Source organism: Dendronephthya gigantea, unplaced genomic scaffold (assembly GCF_004324835.1).
Source record: "Dendronephthya gigantea isolate DGI-Jeju-01 unplaced genomic scaffold, DenGig_1.0 000002F, whole genome shotgun sequence".
In the NCBI taxonomy this organism is placed as follows: Eukaryota; Metazoa; Cnidaria; class Anthozoa; order Malacalcyonacea; family Nephtheidae; genus Dendronephthya; species Dendronephthya gigantea.
The window spans coordinates 2192418-2213331 of record NW_021163012.1 but is presented as its reverse complement, the minus strand read 5'-3'; the positions used below and the strand labels follow the sequence as shown (position 1 = coordinate 2213331).

General features: G+C 38.8%; 2 protein-coding genes across 6 annotated transcripts; one reads left to right on the top strand and one right to left on the bottom strand.

The window, feature by feature from the left end:
- Positions 1-477: 477 nt before the first annotated feature.
- LOC114535923 lies at positions 478-9838 on the top strand. Of its 5 annotated transcripts, none has more exons than XM_028557288.1 (4): positions 478-586; positions 956-1317; positions 1879-2163; positions 2519-3039. In XM_028557288.1, exons 2-4 carry the CDS (start codon positions 978-980, stop codon positions 2851-2853), a joined length of 960 nt encoding a protein of 319 aa, XP_028413089.1. In that variant the 5' UTR covers positions 478-586; positions 956-977; the 3' UTR covers positions 2854-3039. The 5 variants fall into 5 exon arrangements, with proteins under 5 accessions (XP_028413089.1, XP_028413079.1, XP_028413062.1 ...); XM_028557278.1 differs by lacking the exons at positions 956-1317; positions 1879-2163; positions 2519-3039 and adding exons at positions 6734-7095; positions 7787-8068; positions 9026-9838 and having other exon boundaries at positions 505-586; XM_028557270.1 differs by lacking the exons at positions 478-586; positions 956-1317; positions 1879-2163; positions 2519-3039 and adding exons at positions 6282-6406; positions 6729-7095; positions 7787-8068; positions 9026-9838.
- Positions 9839-10510: 672 nt separating this feature from the next.
- LOC114533294 (trichohyalin-like) lies at positions 10511-20914 on the bottom strand. The gene is made up of 10 exons (XM_028554807.1): positions 20762-20914; positions 19437-20603; positions 19106-19286; positions 18653-18822; positions 17455-18408; positions 16529-17024; positions 13889-14397; positions 13109-13246; positions 11681-12429; positions 10511-11572 (listed from the first exon to the last, which is right to left on the bottom strand). The coding sequence occupies exons 1-10, from the start codon at positions 20912-20914 to the stop codon at positions 10849-10851; spliced, it is 5241 nt and encodes a 1746-aa protein (XP_028410608.1). The 3' UTR covers positions 10511-10848.

Sequence of the window (20914 nt, the reverse complement as noted above, 5' to 3'; positions counted from 1 at the left end):
TCATTCTTGCATAAGCTCAGTACAATTTGTGTTGTCAGTAAACTTATATATACATGAACGCAAAAACATCTTTCGAGTTTCGTAGTGAAAATTTATACACTGAGTCCCATGATGAACTGTTGCAAGAGAACTTTCAAATAATTGCATGGTCGTCGATAAATAAACCATTTCGAATGGGAAATTTTGTTCATTATTAGCATATATAGTACTGTTAGAAGTAACCTATAGTCATCAGTTCAAGTTGAATACTTCAGAATTCGGAAACAGAAATACGTTACGTTACGCTACGATACGATTGAAGTGGAAAACAGTTCCTAATAACGCACAAGAACGCACGTATAGCGTAGCAATTTATGTAACCCTTTCATGTCAACCTCTCAACATTTGATTACCTTACTACTGATGCATAACTGATCCAATAATATGCGGATGTCAGTCTCAAAGATTGTGAAGGCATGCATGCAGAGAGACTATATAAATACAGGCGTAGCTATCAGTAAACAGACAAACAATACCAAATTCATAACGAAGAAGAAAGAGGCTTAGAAGAAATATAAGAATTCACTTTGCCGATTGTATATACAAGGTAAGATTAATAGATAGAATTTACTTTGCCAATTGTAGTCTGAATGAAACTCAAAACTATGTAGATTTTAGTTGCAACAATTTGCACAGGTCCAGAAATAGAGATGAGTTTTTTCTTGCCATGTGTTACCGTGAAGCATATTGTACGTACTTTATTGACTTTCCGCTTCCTCGTCAATAACTTCTGTTCCCAAACGTTAAAATAGATCTTAATTGTTAAAGCTACACTAATCTTGCTGATCATTTCAAGACCTATATATTTTGGTAACACCTATATATATATTGCTAACACAATATTATATTGCTTACATCTTTGATCACAACAACACATTTAACAAATGAAATATATTTCTATTCATATATACAACAGTTGCTGTATACGTCCGACCACCATGAAGCAAGTTGTCTGTCTTTTTCTTTTGGTATCAATTATATCTAACTGCCTGCTGATTTCTGTTGAAGCTGATGATGATGATCGCAATGCGTTCGACAACAAAATCAACGAATGTCTTTTTAATGATTGGAATGAAGGAGGAACCCCTATTCTTGCCTCAAATGTAGATTGTAGTGGTGACAAACGCTTTGGACTTTGTTATGGCTTCAATAAGCAGGCACTGTTTGCTGTTTGTTATAACAGTGAAACCCTCATTCCAGAGTTCAGTGGACACGTTGTTAACGGCGACCCTAAAGCTTCAGGAAGAAGCGATTGGGTAAATGAAGCAGGAGAATTTGGTAAGTTACAGTGATTATTTTAGGCAGCTTTCCGTTTTGTGAAGCGACAGTCATTGTAGCCTGCTTGCAGACGCATGAATTAGGAGGCCGGAAATTACACTGGGGTTCCAGCCCCCTAATTCAGTCTGCGAGCAAACTACAGTCATTGGTCCACTAAAGAAATTTTCGTCCCACAAGATGGCTCAAATTGAATATATATACTCAGTCGTCATTCTCTGGCAGTGAATGATATGATTTGACATGGATAACCACGCCGGTTAAATGGTCTAATTCTGTTCCTATGACTATATAAAGTTGGAAGCATGTTTCGTGCTCATATACAAACATTAAACAATATAACCATGCTTTGGTTATGATGTCAAATATTTTATTTATTTAATATTTTAAATATTTTTATTGACGGCAATAAAACTCGGAATTACATGGGCCAATGTCACGCGCACTTTAACAATTTATACACAATCATGCAGGCATTGAAAACTTAATGTCAACAGCTACTTTTGAGACAAAATATTTAACAACACGAGCTACTAACAGTATCGTAATTTTTCGTTTTTAAAGCTCCAAATCCTGAATCAGACTACAAAGAAGACTACGACCCATACAAGCAAAAAAACATAGTTCCAAACTTTAACCCACAGACTGAGTACTTTTACAGCCGGGGCCATCTCACGCCAAACAATGTATTCGACACTGACGAAAAACGTGAGCTTACAATGATAAACACGAACATTGCACCGCAATGGCAAGTGTTCAATTCACAAAACTGGGCTGTCGTGGAAAAAGCTGTCAGGTCTTACTCTAGTAATAATAGACAACGACCTGTTTACGTCGTCACAGGAACAGGTAAATGCGTTTAATCTCTTCTCGGGCAATTCTTCATTTGTCTCAAAAAATGAAAATATAGAATGATAAAGAACTCCACAGCCAATTATTGCTTGGCAATTAATATCCCGCTTTAAGTGTATATCACAACGGTTTTTGGACAAAAAATAAAATGTATCCATAGAAAAAGCAATAAATTAATGGTAATCCTGAAAACATTTTCCCCACATGTTTAAAATGGAGAAAAAATACAAAAAATGTCAAAGATTTGTGTGAAATTCATCCAATATGGCAGAGATCGAGCGAAAAATTTCGTTCCGTCGAAACTTTTCATTTCATGTCACATGATAAATGACTTCGTTTAATCGTTTTAAAGGTGGAACATTATTGGACAAAAATGGCCATAAACTCTTACTGAATGAACGCGTTGTCGCTCCCGGTTACTACTGGAAAGCAGTGTGTGATCCAGTGGCAAAGCAATCTGAGGTTTTTGTTGCTGCGAATCCTACTGGAACGTCAGGTACTGGGAAGGAGGCCGGTTGCATTAACAAAATGCAGACCCGGGATAAAGGAATTGTCAACTGTTACAGTTTGGATGAATTAAAACTTAGACCAGAAGCTCAATATTTCAATTTGCCAAATTTTGCTGACATCTGTAATCCGTCGAAGAGAGGAGATTTTTTAGATTCTTATCTAAACAGGTTGAAATAGAAATCAACGTTGGTGACACATGATGATTGAACATGATTGTATTACATGAATAATGATAACAATAATAACGTAATTTGCATGTAGTTGTAGACGTTGGGTTTGTTTAACTTGTAGTTGTAGACGTTGGGTTTGTTTAACTTGTAGTTGTAGACGTTGGGTTTTGATTAAAAAATCAACTTTGGTGGCACACGACATGATTAAATTTGACTGTCATACAAATTAATGATAATATGAATAATAATTTAATGTGCATCTAGATTTTTTTGGACACAAGGGGTTGTCTTATGAAGGTCCCATAATATACCTTCTACACTGAGCATGCGCCGCAACTGAGACTACGTCCTTCGCAGCCCTTTTCGGGCAAATATGGCGGGTGGTGATATTTTGCGGGTAGAACAAAATGACGGCAAGATTTGAGAAGTTAAGGGGACATGTCGCAGTGCTATACAAGGTGATGGTAACTGTTTATTTTATGCATTGTCTTATGCTATAACTGGTCGACAAATATATCATCATTTAGTTCGACAAAAGATTGTAGTTCACACGAGAGAGATTGAGCACGTGTTACATCCACACATGAATATGTCTTTAAATGAGTATTTCACAACAGTCACATGGCAAATGAAAGAGTGTGGTTGTGTGGGGAACAGATATTGAACATATATGTTTATACTAGGGTATAGGCAGCCAGTTTAAGTGGCATAAATTTTCAAAAGCAAACTTAGAATATGGCTCACATTCCCAAAACAATGGTGCAATCAGTTACATTCAGCATACAAATGAAGTTCCGCACTATGACATTGTGGTTGATGTAAGTGCAATCATTGTGGTGCATGTAAGTACTGTGATAGTGTGCTATGATTGTCTGCTGTGATAGTGCTGAATCTGAATATATACCAGTAGTCCACAAAACGTTTTCCTAAAAGGCATAAATTGCACAGCCCCAGCGAGTTAACGCTCCCTGAACTCTGAAGCGTCTTGACTCTTGTTGTTGATTATTATTGAGCTAAAATTGGTGTTCAACGATAAAAATTATCCCTTTTTGGCAAAGGTAGATACAAAATAAGACTTCTCAGGTTGTGATGGAACTCAAAGTGCATCTGAATCATTCATCTCGAACGGTTTGTTGCGTTTGTATAGAAGTATACTTAGCGCTGTGACCTACACACACACCCAAGCACACGAGTGCTGTGCTAAGACAATCAAAACTAAGCTATTCTGCAGTACTGGGTTAAAATATACTAAAAATGATTAGTTTTACAATCTGTGTTTGCTAATACTAGGGACCAAAACGTCGACCAAATATTTTGAGAGTTATATTGTACGTTTCCTGAACATGTTCCAGGCGTGTCAAGAAAGATGTACAAGCGAATCATGGAACTTGACGTGCAAAATTATTTAGCACGCGAACGATGTTTTGCGTTTATATTGTGTATATATATATTAATGAACAAAATTTCCCATTTGAAATGGTTTATTCATGACCATGCAATAATTTGAAAGTTCTCTTGCACAGTTCATCATACGAAAGTTTCACTACGAAAGATGTTTTTGCGTTTATGCATAAGTTTACTAAGTGACAACACAAATTGTACTGAGCTTATGCAAGAATGATTCATAAATATGATTTTTATCTAGACCAAGCCATCCAGCGATATCGAAGACAAACAGTTTTACTTTTACAAAGAGTCTAGATCTGTGTTTGTTTATCTATTATTGAGCAAAATTGTTTCCATTTTCCGGTTCAATTGCCGCCCAAAAGAGAGCTATATTGTACATTTCCGATTATTAGAAAGGTATACAAGCATATGAGTGATATCACGGAACTTAACGACAACGTGCAAAATTATTTAGCACGAACGATGCATGTTTTGCGTTTATGTTGTGTAATGTATATATTAATGAACAATACGATTTTTGTCTTGACCAAGCCATGCGGTATATGAGACAAACAGTTTTACTTTTACTGACAAAGAGTCTAGATCTGTGTTTGTTTATATATTATTGAGCAAAACTGTTTCCACTTTAAGCGGCGGTTCAATTGTCGCCCAAAATATTCTTTAGAGCTGTATTGTACATTTCTGAACATATTTCAGGCTTCTAAGAAAGAGGTACAAGGGCGTAATGGAACTCAAAGTGCAAAATCATTCATTTCGAACGGTTTGTTGCGTTTAAATAGAAGTATATACTTAGTGCTGTGACCTACACACACACCCAAGCACACGAGTGCTGTGCTAAGATAATCAAAACTAAGCTATTCTGCAGTACTGCATGGGTAAAAATATACTAAAAATAATTAGTTTTACAATCTGTCTTTGGTAATACTTGGGACCAAAACGTCGACTAAATATTTCGAGAATTGTATATTGTACGTTTCCTGAACATGTTCCTGGCCTGTCAAGAAAAATATTGTTTTGCGTTTATTTATATAGTATATACTGTCCAGAAATAACCTAGCAAAAATCGCGGTTAACCTTGGTCAAACCTTGGTCTGGTCACGGTAGAACCGAGGTCTAACTGCGGTGAGACGTAGGTTAAACCTTGGCCTAACTCGGTCGATTTGATTACTGTGTTGTCCTTCTCAGCTGTTCATAACATTTCGTCCGCCATGCACTGCGAAAGTATTTTTTCCTTTGCGGTCGTCTGCGGTTTCTATGGGTCGACCGCAACATATAGTAACCGCAACCGCAAGTTATGTCTGGACAGTACTGTATATACATTAATGAAAAAACTTCCCATTTGAAATGATTTATTTCATATTTATCGACCATGCAATTATTTGAAAGTTCTCTTGCACAGTTCATCATGGGACTCCAAGTGTATAAATTTTCACTATACGAAAGATGTTTTTGCGTTTTTGCATTAGTTTACTATTAAGTGGTGACAACACAATTTGTACTGAGCTTATGCAAGAATGATTCATAAATACGATTTTTGTCTTCACCAAGCCATCCAGCAGTATGAGACAAACAGTTTTACTTTTACAAAGAGTCTAGTCTAGCTGTGTTTGTTTATATATTATTGAACAAACTGTTTCCATTTTAAGCGGTTCAATTGCCGCCCAAAATAGAGCTATATCTCGCACGCTTATATATTATTTGAAATTGTGCTTGATACAGTTGACACGACAGCTCAAATGGTAGAGACTATAGAGCGTCAGCATGGTGTGCTAAATATATGCGAGTTCAAATCGTCGTTTCAATTTTATGTTGAGTATAATCAAATCTTGTAACCGCGGCTGTAATAACGCACAAGGCCGCACATTACATAGCGTAGCAGGATTACATAGCGTAGCAATGTAATCCCTTTCATGTCATGATGAACCTCTCAACATCTGATTACCTTACTACTGATGCATAACTGATCCAGTAATATACGAATGTCAGTCTCAAAGATTGTGAAGGCTTGCATGCATGCAGAGAGACTATAAATACAGGCGTATTAAACAGTCAAACAATCAAACAATACCAAATTCATTACGCGCAGTGGAAACTTTCGAAGAAGAAAGAGGCTTAGAAATATAAGAATTTACTTTTCCGACTGTATATACAAGGTAAGATTAATAAATAGAATTTACTTTGTCAATTGTAGTCTGAATGAAACTCAAAAATATGTATATTTTAGTTGCAACAATTTGCACAGGTCTATATAGATGTAGGTAGAGATAAATTTTTCTTGCTCTGTCTAAAGCATATTGTATTTTATTGACTTTTCGCCTCCTCGTCGATAAATTCTGCATGTTCCCAAACGGATGTTAAATTATTTCAACACGTATATTTTGGAAACACCTATCTATACAACTAATGTTTTATTGCTTACATCTTTGATCACAACAACACATTTAACAAATGAAATATATTTCTATTTATATATAGAACAGTTGCTGTATACGTCCGACCACCATGAAGCAAGTTGTCTGTCTTTTTCTTTTGGTATCAATTATATCTAACTGCCTGCTGATTTCTGTTGAAGCTGATGATGAAGATCGCAATGCATTCAGCGACAAAATCAACGAATGTCTTTTTAATGATTGGAAGCAAGGAGGAACCCCTATTCTTGCCTCAAAAGTAGATTGTAGTGGTGGCAAACGCTCTGGACTTTGTTATGGCATCAATAATACAGCACTGTTTGCTGTTTGTTATAACAGTCAAACCCTCATTCCAGAGTTCAGTGGACACGTTGTTATCGGCGACCCTTCAGCTTCAGGAAGAGGCGATTGGGTAAATGACAAAGGAAAATTTGGTAGGTTACAGTGATTATTTTAGGCAGCTTTCTGTTTCGGGAAGCGACAGTCACTGGTGCACTTAAGAAAATTTTCGTCCCACAAGATGGCTCAACTATATATACTCAGTCATTCTCTGGCAGTGAATGTATGGACTTCTTTGCATGAAGCCTTTTTGAAGGGAACATATTATTTGCCTGAGGGAAAATAATGATGCTCAGTTGTCTTGCATATACTTTTAGAGATTTTTTAAAAATTTATACCCCAAGTTTAAGGGAAACTACATTTTTTTTCTATACATATTTTTACACGTGTTTCATTCGTTCAATCCAGTGTATTTTTCTTCACTAAAACCTCAGAAAAACAGTGTTTATAATGTAGAGTGTTCAACTTAATATGTATAACTTAATACATGCAGGGCGAGCAGCGAAAACTAGATGGCGGCAAAATCGGTATTCACTTTAAAAGGTCTAAAAGGGATAAAAACACAATGAGAAAAGCCCTGAAGAAAAGAAATTTAATATAAAAAAAGAGTGAATAAAAGTTGAACGGCAATAAAACTCGGAATTACATGGGTCAATGTTACACGCACTTTAACAATTTATACACAATCATGCAGGCATTAAAAACCTAATGTCAAATGCTACTTTTGAGACAAAATATTCAACAACACGGGCTCACTAACAGCATCGAAATTTTTCATTTTCAAAGCTCCAAAACCGCAAGCAGACACCAAACAAGACTACGAAAAATTCCAGCAAAAAGACATAGTTCCAAACTTTGACTATAAAACCAACTTTTACAGCCGGGGCCATCTCACGCCAAACAATATATTCGACACTGACGACAAACGTGAGATTACGATGATAATCACTAACGCTGCACCACAATGGCAAGTGTTCAATTCACAAAACTGGGCTGTCGTGGAAAAAGCTGTCAGGACTTACTCTGCTAGTAATAAACAACGACCTGTTTACGTCGTCACGGGGACATGCAGGTAAATCCGTAAATGCGTTTAATCTCTTCTCGGGCAATTCTTCATTTGTCTCAAAATGAAAGTTTAGAATGACAAAGAACTCCACAGCCAATTATAACATATATCAATATATATATATATATATATATATAAATATATATATATATATATATATATATTATTAATATATATATATATAAATATATATATATATATATATATATATATAAACTAATCGAGCTTTTGACATAGAAAACTCTCAACTTTATTTAGTTCTAACTGATAAGCCATAAGGTCAAAAAATATGGTAAAAAATATTAACTGTTTCTAGATCTCGTCTGTTCTATTCGTATTTTGAATTTCAAGATGATATCACCTTCTTTGGAATTTTTCGCTTTACATTTTCTGAAATTTTCGGCTGCCCGTGATTTTTCAATGAGATTTGTTGCATTTAAAGAAAGCAAAGGGATTGTATGATGGAAAAAATTGTACTAATAAATGCCGCAACTGGGGACCACATTCCATTACTGCAGTGGTTTTCCACTAGCTGGAATTTTTCGCTCGATTTTCTTTTCAATTGTGACAGGTGAAGGGAATCCGCTACCACAGAATACCTATCAGAAGTAGAACTCCTGTACTTTTTTCGTAAGTGTGATTCGTCATGATTCGTCACTTAGCAAGTGCATTTTTTTGAGGCAGTCAGCCCCCTGCCAATACTAAAAATGGCCTGATTTTAGACATTGGCAGGGGGGTGACTACCTCAAAAAAAATGCACTTGCTAAGTGACGAATCATGACGAATCACACTTACGAAAAAATAGTATAGAGTTATTCTTCTGATAGGTATTCCGTGCCGCTACTGTCGAATTCTCACAATTGAAAAGAAAATCAGACGAAAAATTTCGTTCGGTCGAAAATTGATAAATGGTAAATGACGAATCACATGATAAATGACTTCGTTTAATCGTTTTAAAGGTGGAACATTATTGGACAAAAATGGCCATACACTCTTACTGAATAAACGCGTTGTCGCTCCCGGATACTACTGGAAAGCAGTGTGTGATCCAGTGGCAAACCAATCTGAGGTTCTTGTTGCTGCGAATCCTACTGGAGATTCAGGTACTGGGAAGGAGTACGGCTGCGATATTAATCAAAAACCGCAGAAACCGCAGACTCGGGATAGAGGAATTGTCAACTGTTACAGTTTGGATGAATTAAAAAAGAGACCAGAGGCTAAATATTTTAATTTGCCAAATTTTGCTGCCATCTGTAATCCGCAGACGAGAGGAACATTTTTAGATCCTTATCTAAAAAAGTTGAGTTAAGAATCAACGTTGGTGACACATGATGATTGAACGTGATTGTAGTTGTAGACGTTGGTAATGTAGACGTTGGTAATGTAGACGTTGGTAATGTAGACTTTGGTAATGTAGACTTTGGTAATGTAGACGCTGGTAATGTAGACGTTGGTAATGTAGACGTTGGTAATGTAGACGTTGGGTTTGATTAACTTGTAGACGTTGGTAATGTAGACGTTGGTAATGTAGACGTTGGTAATGTAGACGTTGGTAATGTAGACGTTGGGTTTGATTAACTTGTAGACTTTGGTAATGTAGATGTTGGGTTTGATTAACTTGCATGTAGTTGTAGACTTTGGTAATGTAGATGTTGGGTTTGATTAACTTGCATGTAATTGTAGACTTTGGTAATGTAGACATTGAGTTTAACTTGTGGTTGTAACCTGCAGTTGTAGACGTTGGGTTTGATTAAAAAATTAACGTTGGTGACACACGACATGATCAAATTTGATTGTCATACAAATTAATGACTATATGAATAATAATCTAATGTGCATCGATCTAGATTTTTTTGGACGCAAAGGGTTGTCTTGTGAAGGTCCCATAATATGCCTTCTACACTGAACATGCGCTGCAACCACGGGATGTGTCGTAGTTGTAAAATCGCCCAGTATTAGTTTGTGACATGCACCTCGGAGTTGCATACGTAGAAATAAAAAGTGAGAGAAAGCTAAGAATGCTAACGTTTACTCTTTTTGCGGGCTTGTGTGACGTCACTTCCGACGCTGGATGGGGGGGGGGGGAGGATACCTACTAACGAAAAACGTAAGATGTTTGTCAGTTTGTCTCACTTCTCAAGGACCTGACATTCATTTTTCATGTGCGCATATCATCCTGGTAAGACTTGGGTTTTACTAACTTAGTTATTTGTATAGTCATTTCTGATGTGTTTTACCAAATCATTTCTATAGCAGACTCTTGGTGACCAGTTTTCCCTCTCAGAGTTTCCGTGATCATCGATGGAATTTTGCATTGGCCTGAATCTCCAAGTTTTACAGAATTTGTAGCCAAACTCAGGTTAGTGTTAATCACTGTTTAATTCTTAGCAAATCTTTTATAAAACTGTGGATGAATTACGGGTGGAAAAATACCAGCAACGAGACAAAAATTTCCAACATATTCACAGGACTATCGTAGTAAATATGCACGTTCATTAACTCGACAACAAAACGACAATATAAGTATACAAATATAATAATATCCTATCGTACAAATTGAGATAAGTTAAGGGGTTATATATACTCTCAACAAACGCCATTTTCCGCCGTTTGCATTAAGTGTTTTCATTAATCGCACCACCGTTAGTCCAGGCAGTTGAAACCTTTTGAAGGCGTCTTCCTGTAAGAAGTTTTCAATGAACGCAGATTCCATCTGCAATGAGTGGGTAACACTTGGTGCAAGCGACGGCATAAGACGCATTATAACTGTACAATATTAAAATTACAAGGTAAATTCTTCAATATCGTCTAGATTATCATCAAATGCGCTCGAGACGGCTGCGGGTCCACCCCTTTCCTGCGCGGCCCGTCGCCGAGGTAACAACGACTGCGAAGATTGTTCACCGGTTCTCTTGTTGCCAAAATCATCCGATAAAAACCCGAGGGAATTTGATTGGGGTTTCTCGTTTCCCCCACTCCCCTGTCTCTCACCGAAGTTAAATACATTATCCCCCGAGCCCGCTTCGCGTCGTCGTCCTTGCCCACCTCTTCTGCCGAAACCGGTGTCGAAAATATCTCCGTCCGACTTTTTCTTACTGTCGTTCACACTCGGCGAATACTCCCCAAAGTTGAAGCCATCATCCGGCGGCTTCGTCCTGGCTTTGTTTGTAGCCGGTTTCTTGTCGTCGTTCAACCAGTCAAGCTGGTTATCCTTCTTCTTGGTCAAACCACCTCGGCCAAGTAAAACAGGTTTATGCCGAGGTACGCCGATCACGCTATCGGGATCGCTCTCGACCGGCGAGGGGACACGGGTTTCTTTGGGGGGCGAGAAGATTTGATTTCCTCTGGGGGCAGATGGTAAACCATTGTGCAGATTTTGATCAGCTTTTCTCGCCTGGAAACTCTTGGATGCGGGAAGTTTCGAAGTATGGTCGTTCGGGAACCGATTACTTCCGAAGTTCAGGGGATCTTCGTCCGATCCTTTGTCGCTGTCGATTGCCTTTAACCTATGACATCAAATAAAAACAAAACAAAACAGTTAACCAGTGTAGCCAAACCTTGGAAACGGGCAAACAGCTGATAGATTTGTAAACAGCAAATTTCTAATTACAAACCTGGCAAGCAGAGCGTCTTTCTTCCTACGAGCTTCTTCGTCTTCAATAAAACTATTTTGAGCAGCCTTCTTTTCTTTCTCTCTCAGTTCTTCCTGTTTTCTTTCTTCGGCGATTCTCTCCTCGTTTCTTCGCCTTTCGTCCTCCCTCCTCTTAGCGGACGCCAGTCGCTTCTCTTCGGCTTCCCTGGCCTTCTTCGCGGAGTCCTCTCTCCATTTTGCTTCTCTCTCCATCCTCTCTCGTTCCTCTTTTTCCTTGATCTCGTTCATCATCCTATCCGCGTCCTCCTTCTCTTTTCTCAACCTCTCATCTTCTGCCCGAAGATTCCTCTCAAATTCCTCCCTTCTACGCCGCTCGCTACTATCTAAATCATCATCGTGTCCTCCACCGTAGCCATTAACCGTAGCTCCATTACTACCCGAAATATTCTTCCCGTCTGTAATGGACAACACTTCTTTATTTCCTTTCTTTTTATCAATGTCCCAATCCGATCCACTTTCCTTATCACTTTGTGCGGTAAGGAAAACAGAGTTTTTTTTCTTTGATTCGTCTTCTTTATCCTTAGATAAGAATCCGCTTTTGTTTTTCGCTTTATTTCCGTTCGTTTTAGCAGCGTTCGTGTTATTTTTCGCGCCGCGCTTCGGCGCAGGCAGAGCGGCCATTTTGGGTGGCGAGTCTGGTGAAATTGTCTTCTCTTTCAACACGATTTGTCGTTGGTAAATGTTCGTGTAATCCAATTGTTTTTCACGCACCTGCGAAAAAACAACAAAAGTTGAACTCTTATGAACAATTTTCACACAGAACGTGAGAAAATTTCGTTATGAAATAGACAATAAACTGGCTGGGTTTTGAAAAGAAGTAATTTGGTTATTTTGGTAGCTCTGGTAGGCGATGTTTGGCTCTGGGCCCAGGGCATGCGCCATGTTGTCTCTATAGTAACAATTTGAACAATGATTGGGGATTTAAATTTTTTAAAAGGACAATTTGCAACCAATAAATCGGGTATTTTACGATAAGAACAAACAAAGCCAACTTCTTTGGACATCTCAAAGCGATAAACAAGGCTTAAATCGACCTAAAAGCGTTGGATGCAAGAAATATTTCAAGAATAAACGTGGGTAAAAACAACTTAAATATCCAGGCGTTAATAAAGGTGGGTATTGGCTCGGCCGAAATTTCATCATTTTTGACGTGCAACGTGCCTTTGTTACGCTAGATTTTAGGACAAATTTAATAGAAAATATATGGAAATTTAGTGTAGGTATCGTGCTTCAGAAAATATAGCAATCTTTATAAATATACTGACACCGATTGTCCGTTGGCTTTGCCCGTTTTCAACTGAAATGAAAGGTCTTAATTTCGTGTTGTTTTTATCTCGTGGTATAGCAGGATGTTTCGGGATAATCACAATAGTTTATAAACAAGACCAACCCTGAGTTTTCCTTGAAGATTATTACAGTTTTCTTCTACCATGCGTAGCTTATTCTGGGTCTCTCGTAGTTTCTCTTTTTGCTCTTTCAAATTCCTCGAATGTGTCTTTTCCTTCAGGTTCAACATTCTCTGCAATTTCTACAAAGTGGAGTGTTTGTTGAGAGTCTAGCACAAGGTAAAGTTTTAAAGTTTGCAAAATTAATAACATAAGGTAGTTGAATTAACTGATTTCACACTGATTACTGGATAACATATGTTCAAAAACAACTTTAGGATAAATTCTCTTTGTCTCATAATAAAGGTTATATTTGCTTGAATGGGAATATTTGAAGACAAAGAAATTCTTTGTCTAGTACCAAACTCAGCGAATATGCTAGCCAGCCAGAAGATTTAGCCATGCTGTGTAAATTTCAAGTTCACAGTTAAATTTACTGTTTTCACAGTCAATGAACAGCAAATATCAGCATGGCAGAACTAAATTGGCAGGCTAGCTATGCCACTCAATAAACTTCTTGGGAATAACTATATAATCAAAGTTTATAAGTGTATACTGGCAACTAGGTATATAATCCATTGCTAATGTCATAATACTCTTGTTAAAGTACTCAAAGATTACATTCGAAACAGAGAAAATTGGACTTGAATGTGGGAACAATAGGATATACATGTTTCCTTCAAAAACAAAACAAACAGATAGGCTGGCTAAATCATTCAAAATTACACTAAATGCTACCATAAATTGGTTGCAAATGAAGTGCAGTTTTGACAGCGAGAACTAACCGAGATCTCCTCATCTCTTTTCTTTAAATTCTCTTCTGCTTTTGAAATTTTCTTTTCCAATTCTGCTTTCTCTGTGAGTTCCTCTTTCTCACACAAATCCCTGTAATATTTACACTTATCCTTCAACTTCAGTATAGTTCTATCCTGTTCGTTGAGCTTCTCGTCCTTGTCATGGGAGCTGTCCTGTAACCTTCGTATTCGTTCCCGCAAGCTCTTCACTTCTGACGAATGCTTTACAAGGAGTTGCGGCAGCTCAGCTTCCTCACCGATAACCTTGTCCAGTTTCTTTTCTTGCCTATGTTGTATGAGTCTGAGGGTCTTGTTTTCTTCCTTTTCCTTAGTTAGTTCTTTGATAAGTTGGCTCAGCCTGCTCTCCAGCTTCGTAACCTTGTTACGGTTTGCCGAAAGCACCCGGTCCACAACTGTGTGATCTAGTCTTGTGCGATTCTTGGGCTCTGCCGAACGATTTTTGAGCTTTGCCCAATTTTTCTCTGGTAGTCTGGAAGTGGCTAAAAATATGAAATATCTTTGTCAAGTCTTTTGAATATCATTGGTAAAATATCTTTAAAAAGGTACATAACTGGCTTGGAAACAGTTTCATCCTGTAGTAACAATGAATGAAAAGATAATCCTTACTGGACCTCAAGATGAACAGTGAGAGCCGATGTTTGGAAAAGGTCCAGAGGTCCAGTAACAATTTCTTATTCATCCAGTGTTACTACAGGAGGAAACCTAAACTAAACTAACTTTATTTATACTGGATAGCTCTATCAGTTCTAAACTGTTCTTCCTAGAGGCCCAGTAAGGATCATCTCTTATTGATCCAGTGTTACTACAGGATGAAACCTAAACTAAACTAACTTTATTTATACTGGATTGCTCTATCGGTTGTAAACTGTTCTTCCTAGAGGTCCAGCATTAAGTAAGCATCCAGTAAGGATAGAATATTGATCCTTCAGGAGGAAACCTAAGCTAAACTAATTTATTTTATACTAGATAGCTCCAAGTTTCTTCCTAGAGGACCATCTCATAAGGCTCATCTTTTATGAAATCAAGATTGTCGTTTTGATTTTTCCTGTACATTAAGATAGCGCACAATTCAAGATGCACACAACATATATATGGCAAACATTGCAATAATTAGCAGTCTCAAAACACCAACAAGTGTAACAAACATGCCAAAATCATCCAACACCTAATCCAACTATAATTAAAACGGTACAATGAACACAAATCCGAAGACTTTAGTACAAGGTATTAAGAAGAGAGATTAGCGCATAAAAGGAAAGCCTATAGCGAGCTGCGAGCTTACAACACAGTAGGACTCTGATGCTAAATATCCTTCCTATCCACCTTGAAGTGGTTTCATTGTTTTTGTTTGAACAACGAGTAACTAAGATACCTGGACTTGGACTGCGAGGGGAGATATACGGCTTAAATCGCTTTTTCGTTTTGCCTTTTCTGCTTGAACGAGTCGATACAAAAGTCGGCGATTTCGTACGTAACGTGTCCGGAGTTCGGACGGAATTTCGCTTGGGGCTGGGGCTCTTACGGGCCGTATTCTTGGCCACGGTTTTTCTAGGACTTTCACCCGCATCGCTTTCAAAATCATCATCGTAACTCTCCTCTTCGGACGAGTAATAATCCTTCGTGTCCTTTCGTGGCGATTTCTTGTTTTCCTTGTTTGAATGCGATTCAGAGCCCGATCCTTTCTCCATTTCTCTCTGTTTTGATATCACTACGCGCTCGTCTCTCGGCGCGATTATTTCCTCAAACTGCGCCCTGTCGACGTCGAATTTTTCAGGTCGCTGATGCGTTCGAACCGCTAAGCTCATCGCATAGACGTCTAGAGCACATTTACTACGGTTTTAGGCAGTAATTTTGATCGTTTTTCAGAAGATAACTTCAAACCGTCCATTACACTAGAGGTCTTGTTTGACATCTGTTGATTTTATACGTCACGTGTCACCTGCATTGTTGCTATGCGTTGCTATGGTTACCGCGTAATTGATGTCGTGCTGCGCGAAGGAGACTAGTGACTAGTAGCGAAAGGAGGAATGACAGAAATGCGGAGCGCGGATGCCGCGTGTAACGTGAGGAAATGATGCGGTGGAATGAACAAACGCTGTGGCTGTTCCATCTAGAATACTACCTACAATGGATCACCACTTTTGAGATATCTTTCTCAGGTAGTTCGGACACAAACCACGACAGCTCATTGTAGAATATTACCTACACTGATCCACAACGTTTGAGATATCTTTCTCTGATAGTTCAGACAAAAACAACGACAAATTATTGTAAAATACTACCTACATTAACCACGACAGCTCATTGTAAAAAACTACCTACACTGATCCACCACGTTTGAGATGTCTTTCTCTGATAGTTCAGACATAAACCGTGACAAATTATTGTAAAATACTACCTACACTGATCCACCACGTTTGAGATAGCTTTCTCTGATAGTTAAGACATAAACTACGACAAATCATTGTAAAACACTACCTACATTAACTGCCAAGTTTGAGATATCTTTCTCTGATAGTTCAGGCACAGACCACGACAAATTATTGTAAAATATGAAGTCATTGTAGAGTTACATGTAAGTCATTTATAGAAACCTACTACAGCACTTACCAGCCATCAACATTGTCTCCGTATTTACTCGTCGTATCACCCTCGGAATGCCTCGTACGACCGGCAGTTCTTTCGTCTTCTTTTTATGAGGTGTGTTTTTTAACTGGATACTGGCTCGCTTCCTCGGGGTCGGTTTTTCTGAAGCCTCACTCTCAGAACCCGGATGCAAATTTATTGTTCGATATGCCCACTTTGATGATGGATGACGGGATGGCTGACTTAAGCTGCTTCGTGATATAACGCTGTCTTTCCTATTATTTATTTCGCGGGCCTCTTCTTCACTTCCACTTGGAGGTTCGTTTTCGTTCTCACCATTTTTTTCCAACTGGGTCTCATCTTGCCCCTCGCTGGGTTCTTTATAGGGTACCACTACTAGTTGAGTGCCCTCTTTTGTCAGCTTGTGTACTTCATTATCCTCTTCGTTTACGTCTTCTCCCTTTTTATCCTCTTGCTTTTTCTTCTTTTTCTTTTTAGGTTTAGGAACTGCGGTCTCAACCTGAAAATAATAATTTTTGTCAACGATTAGACGTCTATTCTATCCACTATTATCTTCTTTCTTCTTTCACGAAACAACCGCACCAATTCAAGCAATCAATAAATAAATCAATAATTTCCACAGTACAATGCGACAATTCGCAACAATTCCGGATTTATAGATGTAGACAGCACAAGTTGTCAACAAATCTGGCGTGTGTTTACAGAGCTTCCACTCCTTTGTCTTAGTATTGATATATTAATACATGTCTTAATTGTGCCAAAGGTCAGCACCATTATCATTGTGTGGAGGGAGAAGGTCGAAGGGGTGTGATTTAAGACTATGAAACCGCGTATTTTCAGCAATCATAGCGATTGTGAGGTCAACTGTCCAAATAGTTTTTCCCAGATTGAAGAATATATGTCGACAAAATCCTAACTATTGTACTCACTTCTTTCGTAGCTTTCTCTATTTCTTTATCCACTTCCGTCTTCTTCTGTACCCCTTTGGGTTTAGTATTCCCCTTCGCATTATCCTTAGAAACACCCTTACCCTTCCGCCGTTTCTTGGGCTTTACCTCCTCCTCGCTCACGAGATCTGGAGTTCTCCTCCTTCTCACGTGCCCGCTCTCCCCAGAGCTTCCGCTGCCCGGATCGACGGAGGACCTTGAATCAGAGAAATCGTCCTCCAAAGCCTCGTACCTTTCCTCAACGATTCGCAAACTCAGGGAACTCTCAAGCGGTCGTATGCTCTCCCCGCTGCTGTTACACTGTTCATACGTTTCCTCCCTTCGTTCTACGAGCAGAACGCTCGTTGCTTGAGCGCGCACGCGTTTACGTGTCGGTTTCTTCTTCCGTGTTCGCGTGCCGCTCTTCGCGTGCGATTCCTTATTGCCCGTTTTGCCGTCACGTGCTACGCCAGCGCTCGTTCGTTTTCTACGGGAACGTGCGCGTATCTCCGTGCGTCGTTTTTCTAACGTTTTCTTGCGCGGTTTTTCCCGTTTCTTGCCGCCCTCCTCGTCCGTGCTCTCTGGTATTTCATACCAAATCCGGTGCTTGTTTTGCCGCATTTTATCGCGCGATTTAGCATTTTGCGTTTTCTTGAATACGGGTTCGCTGGTGAGTGCGCCTTCATCATTCTCGTACGCGTCCCGCAGTAGCATCATCTTGTTTTTGACGGACACGTGAGAGAAGCTGCTTTCCGCGCGGTCGCTAAAGGACTCGGCCTGCCTTGTACTCAGCTCTCTCTCCGTCGTGGTTCTTTCTTTGAAAACATCGCTGTCCTTGTCGTCAAATTCCGAAAGGCTGACGTCAACTGGAGAAAACGAATGATCACTTTCAGCCACTTCTTCTTCCTCTTTTTCTTCTTCCTCTTTTTCTTCTTCTCCTTTATCTTCTTCCACATGCTAGATTTGAGATAAATTATAAGAATATATACACCGAGTAAATCGACTAATTCCTGGCCTCCCAATAGACCTTGTGCATAATGATGTATCAAGCCGTGACGCTTGCAGGGAATTCTGGTTTTAGTAGTCACTAAGTCACAAAATACAAACATCAAAATTACCCGGCACGTCATTATGGATAAGGTCTATTGTATAGTCATTCGTTTTTTAATATCAATATATAAATATCAACAAGATTTCTAACCTCTTCATCCTCTTTTATTTCCTCCTCATTTTCTTGCTCTTTTTCAGCGTCTTCTTCGTTTATCCCGTCATTTTTGTCGTCTTCTTTCTCACTCTCTTCCTTCACGGTCTCCTCTCCCTTCTCAGGTTCTGACACTGGAGTGGCTTTCCTCGGTATTACGTCTGACATGCCTATCATGGTAGTATATAATGATTCATTACTCAGGCAAACACTGATCTCATAAGAGCTTCGCTTGTTTAAAGCTCTAGTATCTCGGTTAAGCTGGATGGCGCTTATTTTATTGGTGTATTAGTCTAAGCTCCAGTTATAAACACAATCCTTTGGACAAAATATTTGCTTGAATACCCCGCTTTTTCCAGTCTATTCTACTTTACATGAAGTATTAAAAATGCTGGCATTCTGATTGGCTTAGGCTGAAAAATGTAAACAAATTTGCCGATGAAACGCGGATACCTGAGATATGTGACATCGCGCTGAGTCTTAACATTGGTTGCTGTGAAGAGCCCAGACTTTCGTCATCGCTTCCTTTTCGAGAATCATCATTATAACTTCCAATACTGCTCACTGATTCATCATCGCTCTCATCATCAGCATCATCATCGTCATCTTCATTTACGTTTTCCAAGCCTTCCTCCTGAAGAAAAAGAAAGAGAAGATTTGAATTGTTGATATGGTGCAAATGCAATGTGAAAAATCTTGTACGGACATTGTGCGTTGTAGCTTAAACCGCATGTATTCTAAGTACACGCTTGTTGTCCAAGAGTTTTGATGCATTATCTGTTACCTTTTTTTCATTGCTTTCGTCTTCTTTTTCCGTCTCTTCATCTTCTGTCTCTTCATCCTCTTCATCACTATCTTCGTCTTTCTTTTTCGCTTTATTTTTGACTTTGCTCTTCTCTGTTTGGCTTTCATCATCATCTTCGTCATCATCATCGTCATCGTCATCATCATCATCATCGTCATCATCACTATCCGCCTTCTTTTTCTTTTGCAGGCTCTCTTTGGTTTTTCCTTTCTCTTTACCACTGTCATCATCATCGTCATCATCATCATCATCGTCATCATCATCATCATCGTCATCATCGTCATCGCTATCCTCCTTGTCTTTTGTGGTAGTCTTATTATTAGTAGAATCTTGAGCTTTGTTCCCATCAGGTTTTTTGCCTGTTGGGTGGATTTTTGCCTGATCTGGTTTGCTATCTTTAACATTCGAGGACTTTGCCTTAGTGTCCTCCTCACTTTCATCATCATCTTCACTATCATCCTCTTCACTATCATCCTCTTCACTATCATCTTCATCATCACTTTCCTCCAATTCTTTTGTAGTGTCTTTGGTATTCTTACTAGGACCCGAATCCTGAGCTTTGCTCTGGTCAGGTTTTTTTGCCACATTCGTTTTGACATCTTTCACATCCGTCGATTTTGTCTTATTGTCCTGGATGTCTTTTGTGGTACCTTTGGTGATCTTACTATCACTAGAATCATGAGTTTTGTCTCCATCAGGTTTCGTAGCTGTGAGGGTTTTGTTATCTTTTTCATTCGAGGATTTTGCCTTGGTGTCCTCTTCACTATCATCATCCTCTTCACTATCATCCTCTTCACTATCATCTTCACTATCATCATCGTCATCATCGCTATCCTCGATTATGGTACCTTTGGTATTCTTACTATTATTTGTGGATTCTTGCACTTTGTTTCCATCAGGTTTTTTAGCGACATTAGTTTCGTTATCTTTCACATTCGAGGGTTTTGCCTTTGCGACCTCTGTGCTTTTTGCGGTACCTTCAGTGGTTTTACTATTACTAGAATCCTGAGCTTTGTTTCCATCAGGTTTTGTGGCCGTGTTGGTTTTGTTATCTTTCACATTTGAGGATTTTGCCTTTGTGTCTTCTTCACTCTCTTCATCATCATCATCGTCATCATCTTCATCATCCTCTTCACTCTCGTCATCCTATTAAGAAATTGAATACTTTTATATTGCTTTTGTTTATGTCTACAATGCTTACAGCAAGCGAGCCAGGAAATACGTTTGAGCTTATGATAAATCTATGCAAAGCATATCAGGCTAGCTCTGTATGAGGAACCATTAAGAGCCACATTATGATATACCCATACATCATCATCATCATCGTCCTCTTCATCATCTTCGCTTTCATATTTCTTCTTCTTCAAAGCCTTGTCATCTTCTTTCTTGCTATCAGTTTTCGTCTGTTTTGCAGTACTCTTCACCTGTGTCCTTGCATTATTGCTGCTCGCTTCCAT